This window comes from Ailuropoda melanoleuca, chromosome 11, assembly GCF_002007445.2.
Source record: "Ailuropoda melanoleuca isolate Jingjing chromosome 11, ASM200744v2, whole genome shotgun sequence".
Lineage (NCBI taxonomy): Eukaryota > Metazoa > Chordata > Mammalia > Carnivora > Ursidae > Ailuropoda > Ailuropoda melanoleuca.
Window position 1 is genome coordinate 31198271 of NC_048228.1, and position 16069 is coordinate 31214339.

Sequence of the window (16069 nt, forward strand, 5' to 3'; positions counted from 1 at the left end):
AAACATTCTAAATTGATGGAGTCCTAGTGCTGAGTTTTTATGGTGGCTGTATTCTAGCATTTAACAAGCCTTTTCCCATTAACCTTTTAGTAAGTGAGAAACTGTCTTTTAAAGCCTTTTCTAACAAAAAGAAAGCCTCCCAATATACTGCTTACTTGGTGGGCACTTTATCTGAAGCTTAAAATTAGTGAAGAATTTTATAAAAATCACAAAGGAGCTTAGAGTAAAGAAGACCACAGAGGCTCACAGGTACATATGCAGTCACCTAACGAAGGTTCTTGGACTATCATTTCATCCTTTACTTTGTGATTCATCTGAAGAGTCCACTCTAGAAGGAGAGGCAGGTAATGAATGAAGAAGGAAGCTGTGTATCAGAAGCGAGTAGCTCCCTGTAAGTTCAAGCATATCTCCTTTACCATTTCACTTATTTTATGTTTATTTTATTTTATGTTTATTTGAGTGAGAGAGAATCTCAGAACCCGACATGGGCCTTGATCTCACAACCCTGAGATCATGGCCCGAGCCAAAATCAAGAGTCAGACACTTAACTGACTGAGCCACTCAGGAGCCCCTCCATCTAACTTTTTTGAACAGGAACTGGAATACTGCTTTTTAAAATGCCTGCCCTCTCTCCTCCTACTTCAATAAATGTTTATTGAATAGTTCCTCTATGAAGTTGCTTTGCCTGACAGAATGGATAAAAGACAAATGAACATTGTTCTTGTGTTATGACAAAAGAGAATAATACTGATAGCTACCCTCTATGGAGCAACAACTACACACTGGACATTATACTGGGTAGTTTATAGGTATTAGCATATTCTTATCCTCACAGAAAATCTCATTAACTAGATATTATCTCTAGTTAATGTATGAAGAAACTAAAGCTCAGAGTAAGTTATGAACTCTATCCAAAGTCAGTGATTAAGTGGTAAAAAGCCAAGATTCAAATCCAGGCAGTTTGACTATCAGTTCCTTGTTCCTAACCATTTGTGGTCTACGCACAAGTGTATGTACTGAATTCATCGTAGTGCCATCACAGCTAGTCACAGTGTGCTCTGCAGAGGCTCTATGAATGCATTTTAAAGTTGTATTTTAAACTTCAAGGTATTAAAAAAAAAAAAGGATATTAGTACCACTCCACAGACCAAGGTTCATTTGGAGAATTACAAATAATTGTAACCAATACACATCTAAAATTAATCCGGAGTTTAACTTTTCTGAAACCATTTCACTTATTAAACTGTAGAAATACACAGGAAGATGTTTTTCTGGGTAATCCTTCCAAACCCTTGGTGTATCTGCAAAACCTCCAAAAATTTTGGACATATTTCATAATGCTTTACAAAGTAAATGATATATTATTTTGCAATCCTATTTCTTCAGGAGTTTTCTTATGGATAGCTAAATTTTGGTATATATACAACCAAGGCAAATTATCTATGTTAGTCTCACATATTTAGCTTTTATGGTCAATTTGCTGTTAGCTGGGATGATCCAAACTTTGTTGAAAACTGTATAATATTGATTCCAATGTAATGTTCTGAAACAGGCTTAAATTTAAAGCAATTAATTTGTAACATAGCCCCTGAATCACCTAACAAAAATTTTCTTTTTCAACTTTGTATCATCAAAGACTACTTCTCAGTATAGGAATTAAATGTTAGATGTATGATAACTAAATAAATTTGAGTTTTTAGCTTGATAATTGAATGTTTTACTCTTAAAGGATAAAGAAGAACGCCTTTGACAGGAGTGAATTTTTATAGTCCCAGTGTAGGAGCAAACCATAGTTTTCTGTTTCTGATATCTACCATCAGAAGGGTCAGCTAGTTGCTCAAGATTCCTAGCCTCGGGCACTCTTTCGAGGGAAGATGTGAATTCACCTCTTGGCACAAGCGCGGGAATACACTGTATATGGCTGAGATGACTAAGCGAGTGTGAAACCCCGTGAGTCAGTGCAAACTTCCAGAGGGCTGGACTCTGAGACAGAATCCAGGGTGACTTTAAAAGGAGTAGGATCTTCAAAGTTTAAAAATAACACAGGGAGAGAACTGTAATTCACAACAGTTGGTTAAGGACCTGCAGAAAATGTGACTAACTTGTACCTAGTGTTTAAAAGCTTATTCCAGAGCAGCATTTTCTGAAGTTATGTCCAGTGGAACATATTTAATACATGCAACCTGCAAAAACCCACTGTCCGATGGTTTGGGAATCAGTAGGTTAAACAGAGTTAAGGAAATTTTTTTTTAGAGTAGTACTAATGTGTGCTGTGAATTCCAAGGGAAGGAAAGGGAATGAACTGCTTCCCTAACTAATCTGATCATACAACCTTTTCTCTCTGTGGAGTATTTTTTAGGGTTATTATTCAATGGAACATATTCTGAGAAATGCTTCGATTCTCAAAAGATATCACGGATTCCACTTCAATGTGAAATTTAAAAATAATTTAAGAGTTCTAATCTGGAGCTCACACAAGGAACACAGCTTACGTTCTGATCATTAGAGTATGCAAATCAAGGTTCCTATTGCTGCTCAGCAGCAGTATACACTTAATTGTAGGGAAGATATGCAAAAACAAAACAAAACAAAAAACCCCCCACCCTACAGTACTGAAGTGTAAACACAGTTATAACGTGACCATGAAGTTACAATTATCATTCATGCTTTTTGTTACACACACACACCCCTAGAAAGGTGCAATGCCCTGTTTCCCTTATCTTTTCAAAACACCTACATGATGATGGATGTTTAATGGGTACCTGAAAGCCTTTTTTTTTTTGGTGGGGGGAGTGGGAGGGTTTAAATGAGGGACAAGGAAATCTGTGATAAATATTAGCAGAAAAGCCTCAAAACCCTCAAATCTCAATTTAATATAGGAATTGAACAGCTTTGGCTCCAAGATTTGGTTAAGAAGTTGTGATGCATTTTCCCATGGACATAAGTGAAATGGCCAAAAAGCTCACTTTAGAAAACAGGTTATATAGGGGCGCCTGGGTGGCTTAGTGGTTAAGCATCTGCCTTCGGCTCAGGGTGTGATCCTGGCGTTCTGGGATCGAGCCCCACGTCAGGCTCCTCCGCTGGAAGCCTGCTTCTTCCTCTCTCACTCCCCCTGCTTGTGTTCCCTCTCTCGCTGGCTGTCTCTATCTCTGTCAAATGAATAAATAAAATCTTAAAAAAAAAAAAACAGGTTATATAAAAATAAAAGGTATATAATATAGATACTAAATCAGCTGCTAACCTGCTGTCCTGGATTCCTACCACTGTGATCTTTAAAATAGTTCACTTGCTCATTCGTGTATTCACTCACTCAACAAACGGAGGTCAGCAACCACATGTCAGACACATACGAGGCTGGACACTGCTCTGAGAATGGATTCCATCCAACTTTGTGAGTTTAGAGCATCACATACTATCTTGATATCATTTAATTTCTTAATAGCACTAGCTAGAGCTTGGTCAGTGCCTGGTCCACAGAAGATGTCTGACACTGAGGGTAGTGGTAAAAATAGTAACACCAGCATCTTACTGAGTGCTTACTATGTGATCTCATGGAATCATTCTCACAACAGTTTCAGGCAGGTAATATCCCAGGTTTAATATACCAGATACTGAGATGTGAAAGACCTGATGACCAAGTAAATAGTGGAGATAAAATCTGAACTCACCTGTTTAATTCCAAAGCCTTACTCTTAACTATCATGGAATAGAAATACAAAAGCTCAATCTTCAATTACTTTTTCAGGATTGTGGATCACAGGCATCCCTCATTTTATTGTGCTTCACTTTACCGTGTTTCGCAGATACTGCGTTTTTTTTTACAAATTGAAGGTTTGTGCAACCCTGGGTCAAGTAAATCTGTCAGCGCCATTTTCCCAACAGCATTTGCTCACTTCATGTCTGCAACACATTTTGGTAATTCTCACAAAATTTCAAACTTTTCCATTACTATATTTGTTACGGTGATCTGCAATCAGTGATGATGACTCACTGAAAGCTCACTGAAAATGGTTAGCATTTTTTAGCAATGAAGTATTTTTTACTTAAATATACAAATTAAACATAACGCTATTGCACACTTAACAGACTACAGTATAGTGTAAACACAACTTTTATATGCATTAGGAAACCAAAAAATTCATTTGACTCACTTTTTTTTGCAATTTTTGCTTTATCACAGTGGTCTGGAACAGAAACTATGACATCTCTGAGGTCTATCTGTAATGTATTTATATATAAATATGTAAAATGCAAGCTTATGATATAGGATCTATGATATGGAGTTTCCAAAAGACCACTTGTATGTTTTCTAGTGAACGTTTTTTTCTGGAACTTACTTTTGATTTACTGTGTCGTATAAGGGCAGACAGCAGTCTGTTGGACTCCCCCATCACACCAGCGTGATCTTTGGCTTCACACCATTCTACCAAACGCTCCACTAACTTAACATTCTTTCCCAGTTGTTCAGCAGCTTCTGCTATAGGAAAGAAGTCAAACCACAAAGGAAACAATCACTGATAGGCAACAACTGAAAAACTGGTAAAGATGTAGGAGTGTGAAGAAAATTTTATATATATATTTACATATATATATGTATATATGACATAACACAATGATTTTATTAAGCAAGAACTGCAAATACTCCATATCTGATGGACTATTTTAGCTTCTTCTACAACATTGTGGACTTTCATACAAAACAATGTTATACTCTATGGCTCAACCTGGTAGTCTGTTAGTACCGTGGCAAACTGTAACAAAGGGTATTAGAAGGACTCTGAGAAATCAATACAGAGAAAGGTTTAGAATGTAGAAATAATAAACACAATTCATTCCAAGGAGTAGTTTTCATCGTTTCTGTAAACAGAAAAATGATCTCTCTGCAAAATAAATTTTTAAAAATTTTGACTGTCAGTGTACTGAAACATGATTTCCAAGACAAGGTAAAAATGACTATGAAACCGGGTGCCTGGGTGGCTCAGCTGGTTAAGTGTCTGCCTTCAGCCCAGGTCATAATCCCAGGGTCCTGGGATCAAGCCCTGCACCGAGCTCCCTGCTCAGTGGGGAGCCTGCTTTTTCCTTTCCCTCTGCTGCTCCCCCTGCTTGTGCTCTCTCACCCTCTGTCAAATAAATAAAATCTTTTTTAAAAAAAGTGTATAAAATGCTAAAACATAAAAACCCTTCAGAACTAATAAATCAATATAAAACCGGGATTATATGTACAATAGAGATGCAATATAATTTCCATTTAAAGTTAATTAAAACAAGCATGGAAATTCATGAATGGAGCTCTAAAACCAATCTCTCTTTGCTTTTTATTTGCCATTTATCTTTATGATTACATAATTCTGAAAGCTAAAAACAAGTCCTTTTCAACTAAGGCACACTATCATACCAAAAATGTACCTTGCGAAAACATTTCTTTTACCTTGTGCATCTATTAACATTCTTAATGTTCCCAGAAGTTTGAATTGAACCGGAGGCATTTCAGACTTAAGGAATTTCAAAACTGCCTCTGTGACTCCAGCTGATAACATCTTTGCTTTATTTACAACTAGAGAGAAAGAGAGACCATGGTTAAAATGGTGCTAGCATTCTTTATGGTAGTCATTCAATTCAATACATATTTACTGTCTTACTATTTTTAAGGTCCCATGTTATATTTTTCTATTTAAAAACAATCTTGTTACTTTAATAGGACTGGGGGTGGGGCATAACATCCTGTTCATCTATAGGAGCATAACATACAAAATCATATATACTGGCTTTTTAAACCTACCCTCAAAACACTTAAACAATCTGTAAAGGAAATCTGACGTTGTTGTTGTCTTATTTACAAAACAGCATAATTCCTCAACTTTAATAAATGTTTCTTTTTACCTCTGTCCTTGACCCAACTGTGTTAATATAGATGTTCTAGACAATATTAATAAACTATTAATCTATCATATGAACCAAATTGATTTCTTATAGTGTATCTTCATACAGTTATACTATTTCACCTAATCAGAAATTTATTTTTAGAAAGCAGAATAATAGCTTTAACTATCTCCTGTGTTATTTCCCATGATAATGTGATTTCATGGCTCAGAGCGCCTTTAATCCAAAGACACGTTAAGGCTATTTTTAAGAACTATGTCTGCTTATAGACAGGTCAGGATAGGTCCACAAATCACATAAAATAAATACCTCCCTAAACAATAGATCTTATTTCTTACAGAGTTGCCTACGATTCTTAAGTCCTACCTGGAATGGCCAGATTTCTGAGGGCACTTAATGCTGCATGCTGTACAGTGACATTTCCATCTTCTACATGTCTGTCCAGTAAATCCATAAGTTTTTCTACAATTCCATTGTCTACCATGTGGATACAGTTTCCATCTGAATGAAACAAAAGCATTTTTTCTTTCCTCTTTACAAATATATATAAATATTTTATAATAGTGATGCCTATCCATTATCTACATTAGAGAAAATGGAGCTACAAAAAAATAAAATGAATTCCAACTCTTTCTCCCATCAGATTTATAGATTTTTTTCTTTATTGAGTAGAAGTCACGACAAGAAAAATCTCTAGCATACAGCCTAATAATATATTAGAAGATGAGTAAGTAGAAATCGTATGGTTAAAATGTCTACGAACACTTTTCACTTATCGTGAACTATGCCTGAGTTCGGCCAATGTTACAGCGACAACAAAATATAGAGTGCTGTCATGGTTGATGTTTAAATTGTTTTTCAATGTCAGAATTTTTGAAACATTTATAAAGCACAGAGAATATTGTAATGAACCACTATTCCACATTTAGCTTCAATAGTTACCAATATTTTACTATTCTTAATTACATCATTAAGGAGTGAATGATCATCCTCAAAAATAAGGGAATAAAAATGTAATAAAACATCCATTATACAGTTACACAGCTCATAGTGGAATAATATCAAACTAAAACCAAAAAATAACCCATATTTCCTAGTCACAATATAAGAATGAGTTTCTAGACTGAATAGCGCGAGTTCCAGACTTCAGAAATGAACATGAAGGTCTGGTGCCTTGGAAATGTTATTAAACCAAATACTCTATCCTAAACCAGAGGATTACTCACACTTAAGTTTTATAGGCATAAAAGTATAAATTAAGGCACAATAACCCTACAAAGAATACTCAGATTATTAAATCAAAAAATCACCAGGCAAAAGAGCATATCCTTCCAGATAAGATGCGTATTAGAATGGGACTCAAATTTATTGATCTATAAAATGCAGAATACTCAAACATGATCACTGTTCATTATCTTTACCAGAATTTAGTTAAATTGCACAAAATAGGTAATTTGTTAGAAAAATCACTGAGCAGGGGGCCTGGCTGGTTCAGTTAGTACAGCATGAGAATCCTGATCTCAGGGTAGGGAGTTCAAGCTCCATGCTGGGAAGTAGAGCTTACATTAAAAAAAAAAAAAAAAAAGAAAAAAAGAAAAAAAATCGCTAAGTATTTCATGTCTCTAAAAAAAATTAAGGTAGCAGTACACTACATATACTTCTGAACTGTTCCAGTTTTACTACATGTAATGGCAAAGCAAAAATAAAAAAAATAGAGAACATCCGATTTAAAGAGGATGAGATAACATCCTTACCGTTCCTGGCAAAATTTGCAATTGCCAATGCCCCAGCAAGCTGCAGCTGGTGGTTATTTGATGGAATCCAGGACAGCACCCTTTGAAACACATTACCTTTTCCTCCTTCAAATAATTTCTGCATGGATTCATCTGGAGGTAAATGAAACAGGTAAGAGGATAAGAATTAAGAGTAACAAATCCATATTCCCACGTGAATATCCAACTGGATAACTACAGACTTCACAAACGATAATTCATAGAAGGAAAAGCAATGACTCTTTTTATAATAAGCTTTTAGTAGACTGGAAAAAGAGTTTAGGATTTTTCTAGTCTAAGTCTCAAACAACACTCTAGCTTTCAGTCTTTTGGTGCCACGGCTGTCCTACGACAACTCTTCAAATATTGGAAGATAATGAAGACTCCTCTTTTCCAGGTTCATTATCTCTAGTTCACTCCATGATGGATTTAAGGTTTCAAAATCATCACATCAACTGGATTAAATGAGGCAGGAAAGTGAGAAAATGCCTAATATATATAGTGTTCACAAAAGAGACAATATATTTTTCAAAATCTGCCAATCATGTTCTTCGATTGACTTAAATTATAACTCACCTCCAAGAAGTAGTAAAACCATTAGATCTGAAGCAGTTTTGAGTTCAGCAATATCATCCTCTTTGTCACTATCCACTTTCTGCTGAACGATCTCTAGTAGACATTCTACCAGGCCTGCTTCAACCAGCTGTAGCTTAATAGCATCTACAGGATATGTGAGCAAAATAACCAAAACTTGAGATGAAATAAAAGTTCTGTTATAAGCAATCCTTTATGAAAAATTATAAGAAATAAAGAAAATGCATGATTTAGATGATACACCTTCAAAGATTTGAGTTTCAAAACGAACTGACAGTGCAGCTTATATACTTTTATTTCATTTTTTTACTTGAAATTAGGTCACTCTTTACAATGTCTGGTAGCACCTAAACTGATTTTCCACTTTGAAGGAAAGTAATAGCACTCCACTGTTATTCTAGATATCATGCTCATGTTTAAAATACTATAAAACACCCACACCATTTAAAATAAAACACATATGCCTGTTATATAGAGTTAAAGTATATCCACTAATGGTGCTTGAATAGAAAGTTCTTGAAAAGTAGAGAGCTATTAGTAAATTTCAAACTATACCGTAAGTATATTTGGATTCATATTTGTATAGATGTGATTTTTTCAGAGGCAGTTAATAAATCTACAACCTTCTGAACTTTAAAACTCATGTTTTTTTAAAAGGGCTTCAGGTTTTCATTAATTTGAAGTTTTCCTGGATGATGGATACACGGTGGTTCATTATACTATAGTCCCTCTACATCTTGCATAGGTTTTAAATTTTCCATACTAAAAGTTGAAAGAAAAAAATAACTTTTGAGCTTTCTGATGGATAACCAGCAATGTGGAGGGATTTTAACAACAAAATTTACATCCCAATTATATTGTTAAAAATTCTCTTCAGAGCAAGCTCTACTCTTATCAAATCATTTGTTTGTAACCCTTAATAACTTAAATATTTACTATAGAACTTATTTCACTGCAAATTTTATATTCATATCCATATCTGTCTCCCCCATTAGAGCAGATACTATACCTCTTTCATCTTTGTATTTTAACCTAAACTTGTCTACCTAAGCGCTTTGGGTCTATTTTATAGCACTTAAGATAAAAGCAGATCAACTGACCTTTGAAACATTTGGTATACAGAAATTATTAAATTTAAATCTTATTTTTTAGTTGGATTTTATTTTAGTCATTGGTTTCCCTAAGCTGTATATGTACTCATCTACAGCAATGGCAGCTTTAGGTTATTTGGGAAAAACAAAAGACCTTTTTTTATACTTGACATTTCTTTTAGGCAATTTTAAGATATGAAAATTTAGGTCCCCCCCTCCAACACCAGGACCACTGATATTCTTTAGAGTATTACCTCAGAATATTATCTCAGAATACACAGAACACTCAACCTGGAATATTTTTTTAAAAGGTACACTTGCACTGTGCCATGCTGAAAGTAGGACGTTTCCTTGGTTACAGAATGCTAGGGCTAGAAATGTGTGGTGACTAGAACTGAAAGCCATGAGAAAAAGCCTTAAAATTCCTAAAAACCTTGAATTATACAAATCCCAATTTTAATGTCTCCTTTGCATACAAGGAAAACCAAGGATGAACACTAAAGATAGTACAGAAATAAGTTTTCAAAGGTATTATTCAATGAACTGCACAATCATAAACAGAAGTAAAGGTGGTAAAGGAGAAAACAGATACAAGAAAAACACTGTTATTCTGACATATTCCAAGAAAGGTTATAGGTAATTCTCTGGTATAAAACTGACTGAAGGTCACAATAAAAATTTCACTTGGCCAAACCACCAAATTTTCTGCTTTAAAGAATAAGTTCTAAAGCATTGAGAAAATTTAAAATGTGTCAAGATTAAAATGTACAGATCTCTCCTCTCACAGTCCGACTGTAATCACATATATATGTGGGAGGCTTTAAGTAGCCTTATTAAGGAGGGTCAGCAAGGCAGTCTCCCAAAGCAGACAGCCCAGCACACATTTATCAACACAGTTCTGCTCAAGGACATCTATTGTAACAACCACCACTTGCATATACAGGTAAGTATACACACATATGTATCACATATAAATACATATCTATACATTTATGTACATATGTATATTTTAAAATCTTTTCTAAATGGTGAAAAAAATGCCACAAATGCAGAAAAGTGCATAATATACGTATTAGCTTAATCAATTACTATGAAGCAAATAACCATGTAATTTCCACCTAGATCAAGAAATTCATTGCCAGCATCCCAGGGAGCCCCTCTGTGCATTCCCTTTTCCTATCACATATTCCTCCCTCCATTCTTCTCAAATCACTACCCTGATTTTTATGGTACTCACGTTCATACTTTTCCTTATTATTTTACCAAATAAATAAGCATTCCTGAAAACTACAGTTTAATTTTACCTTTTTTGGAATTTTTAAATAAATGGAATCTTACAATACATATTTTTAGTGTTGGCCTTTTTTCTATCAATATTTGTAAGATTTATCTATGCTACTGTTAGAGTTTTCATTCCTTTTCACAAGTATAATTTTTTCCATTATAAGAGTATATACCATTATTTATTCTGTTAATGGATAGGAGTTGTTTCTAATTCTTCATTTATTATAGATAAAGCTAAGAACATTTCTGTAATTGCTCCTGGTGCACATGTACGTGTTTCTGGGCATATTCTAAGAGGAAAATTGGTGGATCATACAGATTACAATCTTGAACCTATTTTCCAAATTGCACCAATCTACACACCCACCAGCGACTTAATGAGTTTCCACTGCTCCACACCCTCATCAGCATTTGGTATTATTAGACTTTCCAGTGGGTATATAGTGTTTTATTTTGCATCTCAATTATTAATGAATTAAGCATATTTTCATGTGTTCATTAGCCATTTGGATTTTTTCTTTTGTCAAGTGCCTATTTAAATCTTTTATGCATTTTCCCACCGGGCTTTCTACATTTTTCTTAATGATTTGTGGGAGTTTTTATAAATTGTACACATTCAGTTGATTATGTGTGTTGTAAGTACCTTATCTCACACACTGTCTTGCTTTTCACTCCTAATGGTGTTTTTGGTGTGTTTCTTTCGTTTTCATTGGAAGTTTTAGCCAAATTTATCAATCTTTTCCTTTATGGTCAGAGATTTTTGTGACCTAAGAAAACTCTCTATAACTCCAAGCCCCCGACGATATTCTCCTATCTTATATTTTTAAGGAACGCTTTCTGGTTTTTACTTTCCCATTTAGGTTATCTATCTAAACTTCTTTTATACAGTACGAAGTACAGGTGTATATATGTCTTCATTTGTATTTTTTCCCATATTCCCAGCGCTGTTTATTGAAAAGACTGTTCTTTCCACGCTGTTTTGCAGTAACAACTTGTTTTTCTCTCCTAATAAAGTAAACACCTATTAATGGATCCATTTGTTTTCAGGTATCCTGTTCTACTGGTCTTCTCATCCATCCTTGTACCAATACCAAACTGTTTTTAATTACCATAGTTTTATCACAATAAAGTTTTTTTTTCTTGATTAATCTTATTAGTGATTTACCGGTTTTATTTAGTCTTTCGGACTTTGGTGATTATATGCTTACATTGCATTATGTATTTTCTATTTTATTAATCTCAGCTCTTTAGATTTCCTTGCCTTTAAGTACGGCTTTACCTACATCACATAAGATTTATGATACAGTATTGTTTTCATTATTAGAAAATTTTCTAATTTCCAGGGCACCTTGGTGGCTTAGTTGGTTGAGCATCAGACTCTTGGTTTCAGCGCAGGTCATGATCTTTGGGCTGTGAGATCAAGCCCCGAGAAGGCTCTGTGCTCACCGCAGAGCCTGTTTGAGATTCTCTCCCTCCCTCCACTTTTGCATGCGCTTGTGCATGTGTTCTCTCAAACAAATAAAATCTTAAAAGAAGAAAATTTTCTAATTTCCGTCATGATTCTTCTTTGACCTCTGAGGTACTGGAAGTGTATTTTTTACTGTCTAAATTTATTTTTAGATATTAAGTATTTACATATTTAACATTTCTAAATATTAAATATTTATAAACATTTAGATATTAATTATTAGATATTAAAACTAGGGATTTCTTAGTTATCTTTTTTTATTATTAGACAATTCACTTAAGTCAGAGCACATATTCCATAAGGTTGCAATCCTTTGAAATTTGTTAAAACTTTTTCTTTATTAATTTTTTAAAATTCAGTTAGTTAACATATAGAGTATCATTAGTTTCAGAGGTAGAAGTCAATAATTCATCAGTTGCATATAACACCCAGTGCTCATCACATCACGTGCCCTCCTTAATGCCCATCACCCAGTTACCCCATCCCTTCACCCTCCTCCCCTCCTGCAACCCTCCGTTTCCTATGTTAAGAGTCTCATATGGTTTGTCTCCATCTCTGATTTTGTCTTATTTATTTCTCCTTCCCTTCTATGTTTGGTTTCTTAAATTCCACATATGAGTGAAACCATATGATAATTATCTTTCTCTAATTGACTTATTTTGCTCAGCATAATACCCTCTAGTTCCACCCATGTCGATGTATAACTTTTTCATGACTATACATGTTTTATATATTTCATGTGTACTCGAAAAGAAAGGGCCCCGCAGCTGGGTGCAGTATTCTAAAATATGTCCATTAAATCAATTTTCTTAATCATGTTAATCTTTTCTACAACCTTTTTTTTTTATCTGCTTGTTGTATCAACTACTGAAAGAGGTATTAAAAGTTCCCATGATATTTATGGATTTGTCTATTTCTCTCCATAATTCTGAGTATTTCTGCTTCATGTGTTTTGGGGTAATGTATACTTATAGCTCCCAGGTGAATCAGACCTTTCATCACCTTATCTGTATTGAGTCTTTTAATCTTAAATTCTATTTGATCTGATATTAAATATAACTATTTCAGCCTTCTTTAAGTTAGAATGATTATTTATAAAGATTTATTTATTTTAGAGAGAGAGTGTGTGCACATGTAAGCAGGATTGGGGAGAGGAGGGAGGAAAGGAGAGCAGAGGGAGAGGGAGAGAAGCAGACTCCTCACTGAGCATGGAACCTGATGCGAGGCTCATCCCAGAACCTGAGATCACGACCTGACCCAAAATCAAGAGCCAGGTGTTCAAATGACTGAGCCAACCAGGGTCCCCTGAGTGATTTTTATTTTTTTAAATCCTTTTATTCTCAACCTTTTAAATCTCCCTGTATTTAACAAGTTTTGTTTGTTTTAAAAAGTATAGTTGATTTTTAAAAATTCAGTTGACAATTGGTCCCTTAATTAAAGGATTTAGGTCAAGTACATTTAATACAATTACTGATACATACAATTGTATGCCCTATTTGTACCCCCTATTCCATGTTCCTTTTTCTCTCCTCTCTCTGTTATTTTGAAGGCATACTTAGAGAAAAAAATTCTTCCACTAGTTTGGCAGTTACATACTGTTTTTAAAAATTATTTTAGTAATCACCTTAAAAGTTGGTGGTGAACTTTCTCAGTTTTTACTCTGAAAATATCTTTATTTTGCCTTTAGTTTTTGTTTTTTTTTTAAGATTTTATTTATTTGACAGAGAAAGAGAGAGAGCATAAGTGGGGGTGGGGGGGCAGCAGGCAGAGGGAGAGAGAGAAGCAGGCTCCCCTGCTCATGACCTGAAGGCACACACTTAACTGACTGAGCCACCCAGGCGCCCTTGCCTTTAGTTTTGAAGGATGTTTTCATGGGGTTCAGAATTCTAGGTTGGCATTTTTTTTTTTCCAGCATGTAGAAGATGTTTCATCGTCACGTGGATTTCATTGTTGTTCTGGAAGATAAGCCATCAGCCAAACTGTCATCCTTTTTAAGATGAAATCTATTTTTTTCCTGGCTGTTTTTAAGATTTTTGTCATTAGTTTCCTGTAGTTTCAAGATAATGTATCTAGATGTAGATTTCTTTTTATCAGGTTTTAGACTCATTTGGGTTTTAGAATATTTGTTATCTTCCATTAATAATTTCTGGAAAATTCTCTGTCAAAATTAAAAAAAATATTGCCTCTGCTTCCCCCACCACTTTTTGGAACTCCAAAAACTGTATGTGAGAGCTTCTCACTGTGCCCACTGTACTTCTTATTCTCTTTTTATGTATATTATTTTTTTCTCTCTTTATACTTCATTCTGGATTTTCTTCCTATCTATCTTCCAGTTCACTGGTTCTCTAAGATATTTAATCTAAATCCATCCATTAGGTTCTTATTTTGGATTGTATTTTTTTCAATTCAGGAATTTCCAATTGTTTCTTTTTCAAATCTGCTACGTCACTTTTTATAGTTTCTAGTTTCCTTCTAAATTTTTCAAGCTTCCCTTTAACTCTTTGAATATAATAAGCATACCTATATTGAGTCAATGTTTAATAATTCCAGTATCTGGAGATTTGCTGTTGTTGACTGATCTTGGTGCTGGTTCTTGCTTACAATGTCTTGTCTCATGTATCTGGTCCTTACTGATTCTGTGCTAGACACTGTATTTGAAAAATTATTTATATGGGATGGTTTGTTGACTCTGGTTCACTCTTATTCCTATGGTATATCCCTTTAGATTTTTTTTTTACCAAAGATGGGAATAGTTTACCAGTGTCCACGCTGTCCCTTTGCCCTGCAAGGCTTCATAAGTGAAGTTCAGCCTCTCAGGTGCTTTTTCCAGATGGGTATAAAAATGTGTAAGCTACAGAACTATGTGTTTGCCAAGACTTTAAAATCAAAGGAACTTGGAAAGTAGCTCTGGCAAATGTAGGTATAGTTACAGAGTAGATAATATAGCTGAAGTTACAGACACCCAAAATAGAACATCACATCATTAATAGAGCAAAGAAGGCTTTTGAGTTAAATAGCTGGCAATTAAGTAATATTAGGAAAACTGGAAAAAGCATACATCACAAAAAAATCAAGAGATACATTTATTTTCTCACCATTTTCTGCCAATGGAGCAAGAACTTCAAAAATCATTTCCCTTTTATCATGTTCTATTTGTTTCTTGAAGAGTTTTACCAGCTCTTCAGCAATGTTTGTACTGGCAAACTGTTCTTTACTCGACTCTGCAAAACAGGAGAGGTAACCTTAGAGTAAACACGCAAAATTAAATGCAGAAATTGTATTCTATTACTTGCAATACATGCTCATTTTGTACCATTACTGATAAACACAAATACTTTTCAAGTACAGGAACTATAAGATACATTTTAAATGCTGCTGAAAGGGAAAAACGGCTTTAAAGAAAACGTTCCAACCCAGTTTTATTCAACGCTATAAAAAATGTTCACTAGCATAACGTATAGGTAACCATAGCAACAATTAAATTACTAAGTTATAAATTCATAGTTTCAAGGCTGTTAGTCAAAGAAGAAAAACTGCTCATACAGACTGCATTTTACATGGCTGAAGTAAAGGTGACTTATCATTACATTTAGATCATTAAAATGGTATGCTCTTGCACTGGTCCTGACATGCCTGCTATTAAAGGTCAATTCTTCACATGTACGTGGGGTATCATTCCCCCCTGCCTCTTAGCATTTCCAATCTCTCCTCGCTGTAGAGGCCCATCATCAGCATTTAAATATGCTCTAAAATTTCTCACACAAAAAAGCAATATTAAAAAACTTTCTTGGGCATCTGGGTGGCTCAGTTGGTTGAGCCTCCAACTCTTGGTTTGGGTTCAGGTCATGATCTCATGGGTCATGGGATCCACGCTCAGCAGGGAGTCTATGAAGATTATCTCCTTCTGCCCCTCCCCCACTCACAGATGTGTGCTCAAATAATCTTTAAAAAAAATAAAAATAAAACAACTACTTTTCTTC

General features: G+C 34.7%; 1 protein-coding gene across 6 annotated transcripts in view; it reads right to left on the reverse strand.

Annotated features, from left to right (window-relative positions):
* Positions 1-16069, reverse strand: part of RAP1GDS1 (Rap1 GTPase-GDP dissociation stimulator 1) — a 147290-nt gene that overhangs the window by 11174 nt on the left and 120047 nt on the right. For 5 of the 6 annotated variants that reach the window (XM_019801773.2, XM_019801775.2, XM_019801772.2 and 2 more), the window contains 6 exons: positions 15185-15310; positions 8229-8372; positions 7635-7766; positions 6247-6381; positions 5429-5554; positions 4338-4477 (listed from right to left, as the gene is read on the reverse strand). In XM_019801773.2, the coding sequence (XP_019657332.1) occupies positions 4338-4477; positions 5429-5554; positions 6247-6381; positions 7635-7766; positions 8229-8372; positions 15185-15310 (803 nt within the window). The remainder of the gene's footprint in view (positions 1-4337; positions 4478-5428; positions 5555-6246; positions 6382-7634; positions 7767-8228; positions 8373-15184; positions 15311-16069) is intronic. The other variant, XM_019801774.2, reaches the window with a different exon arrangement.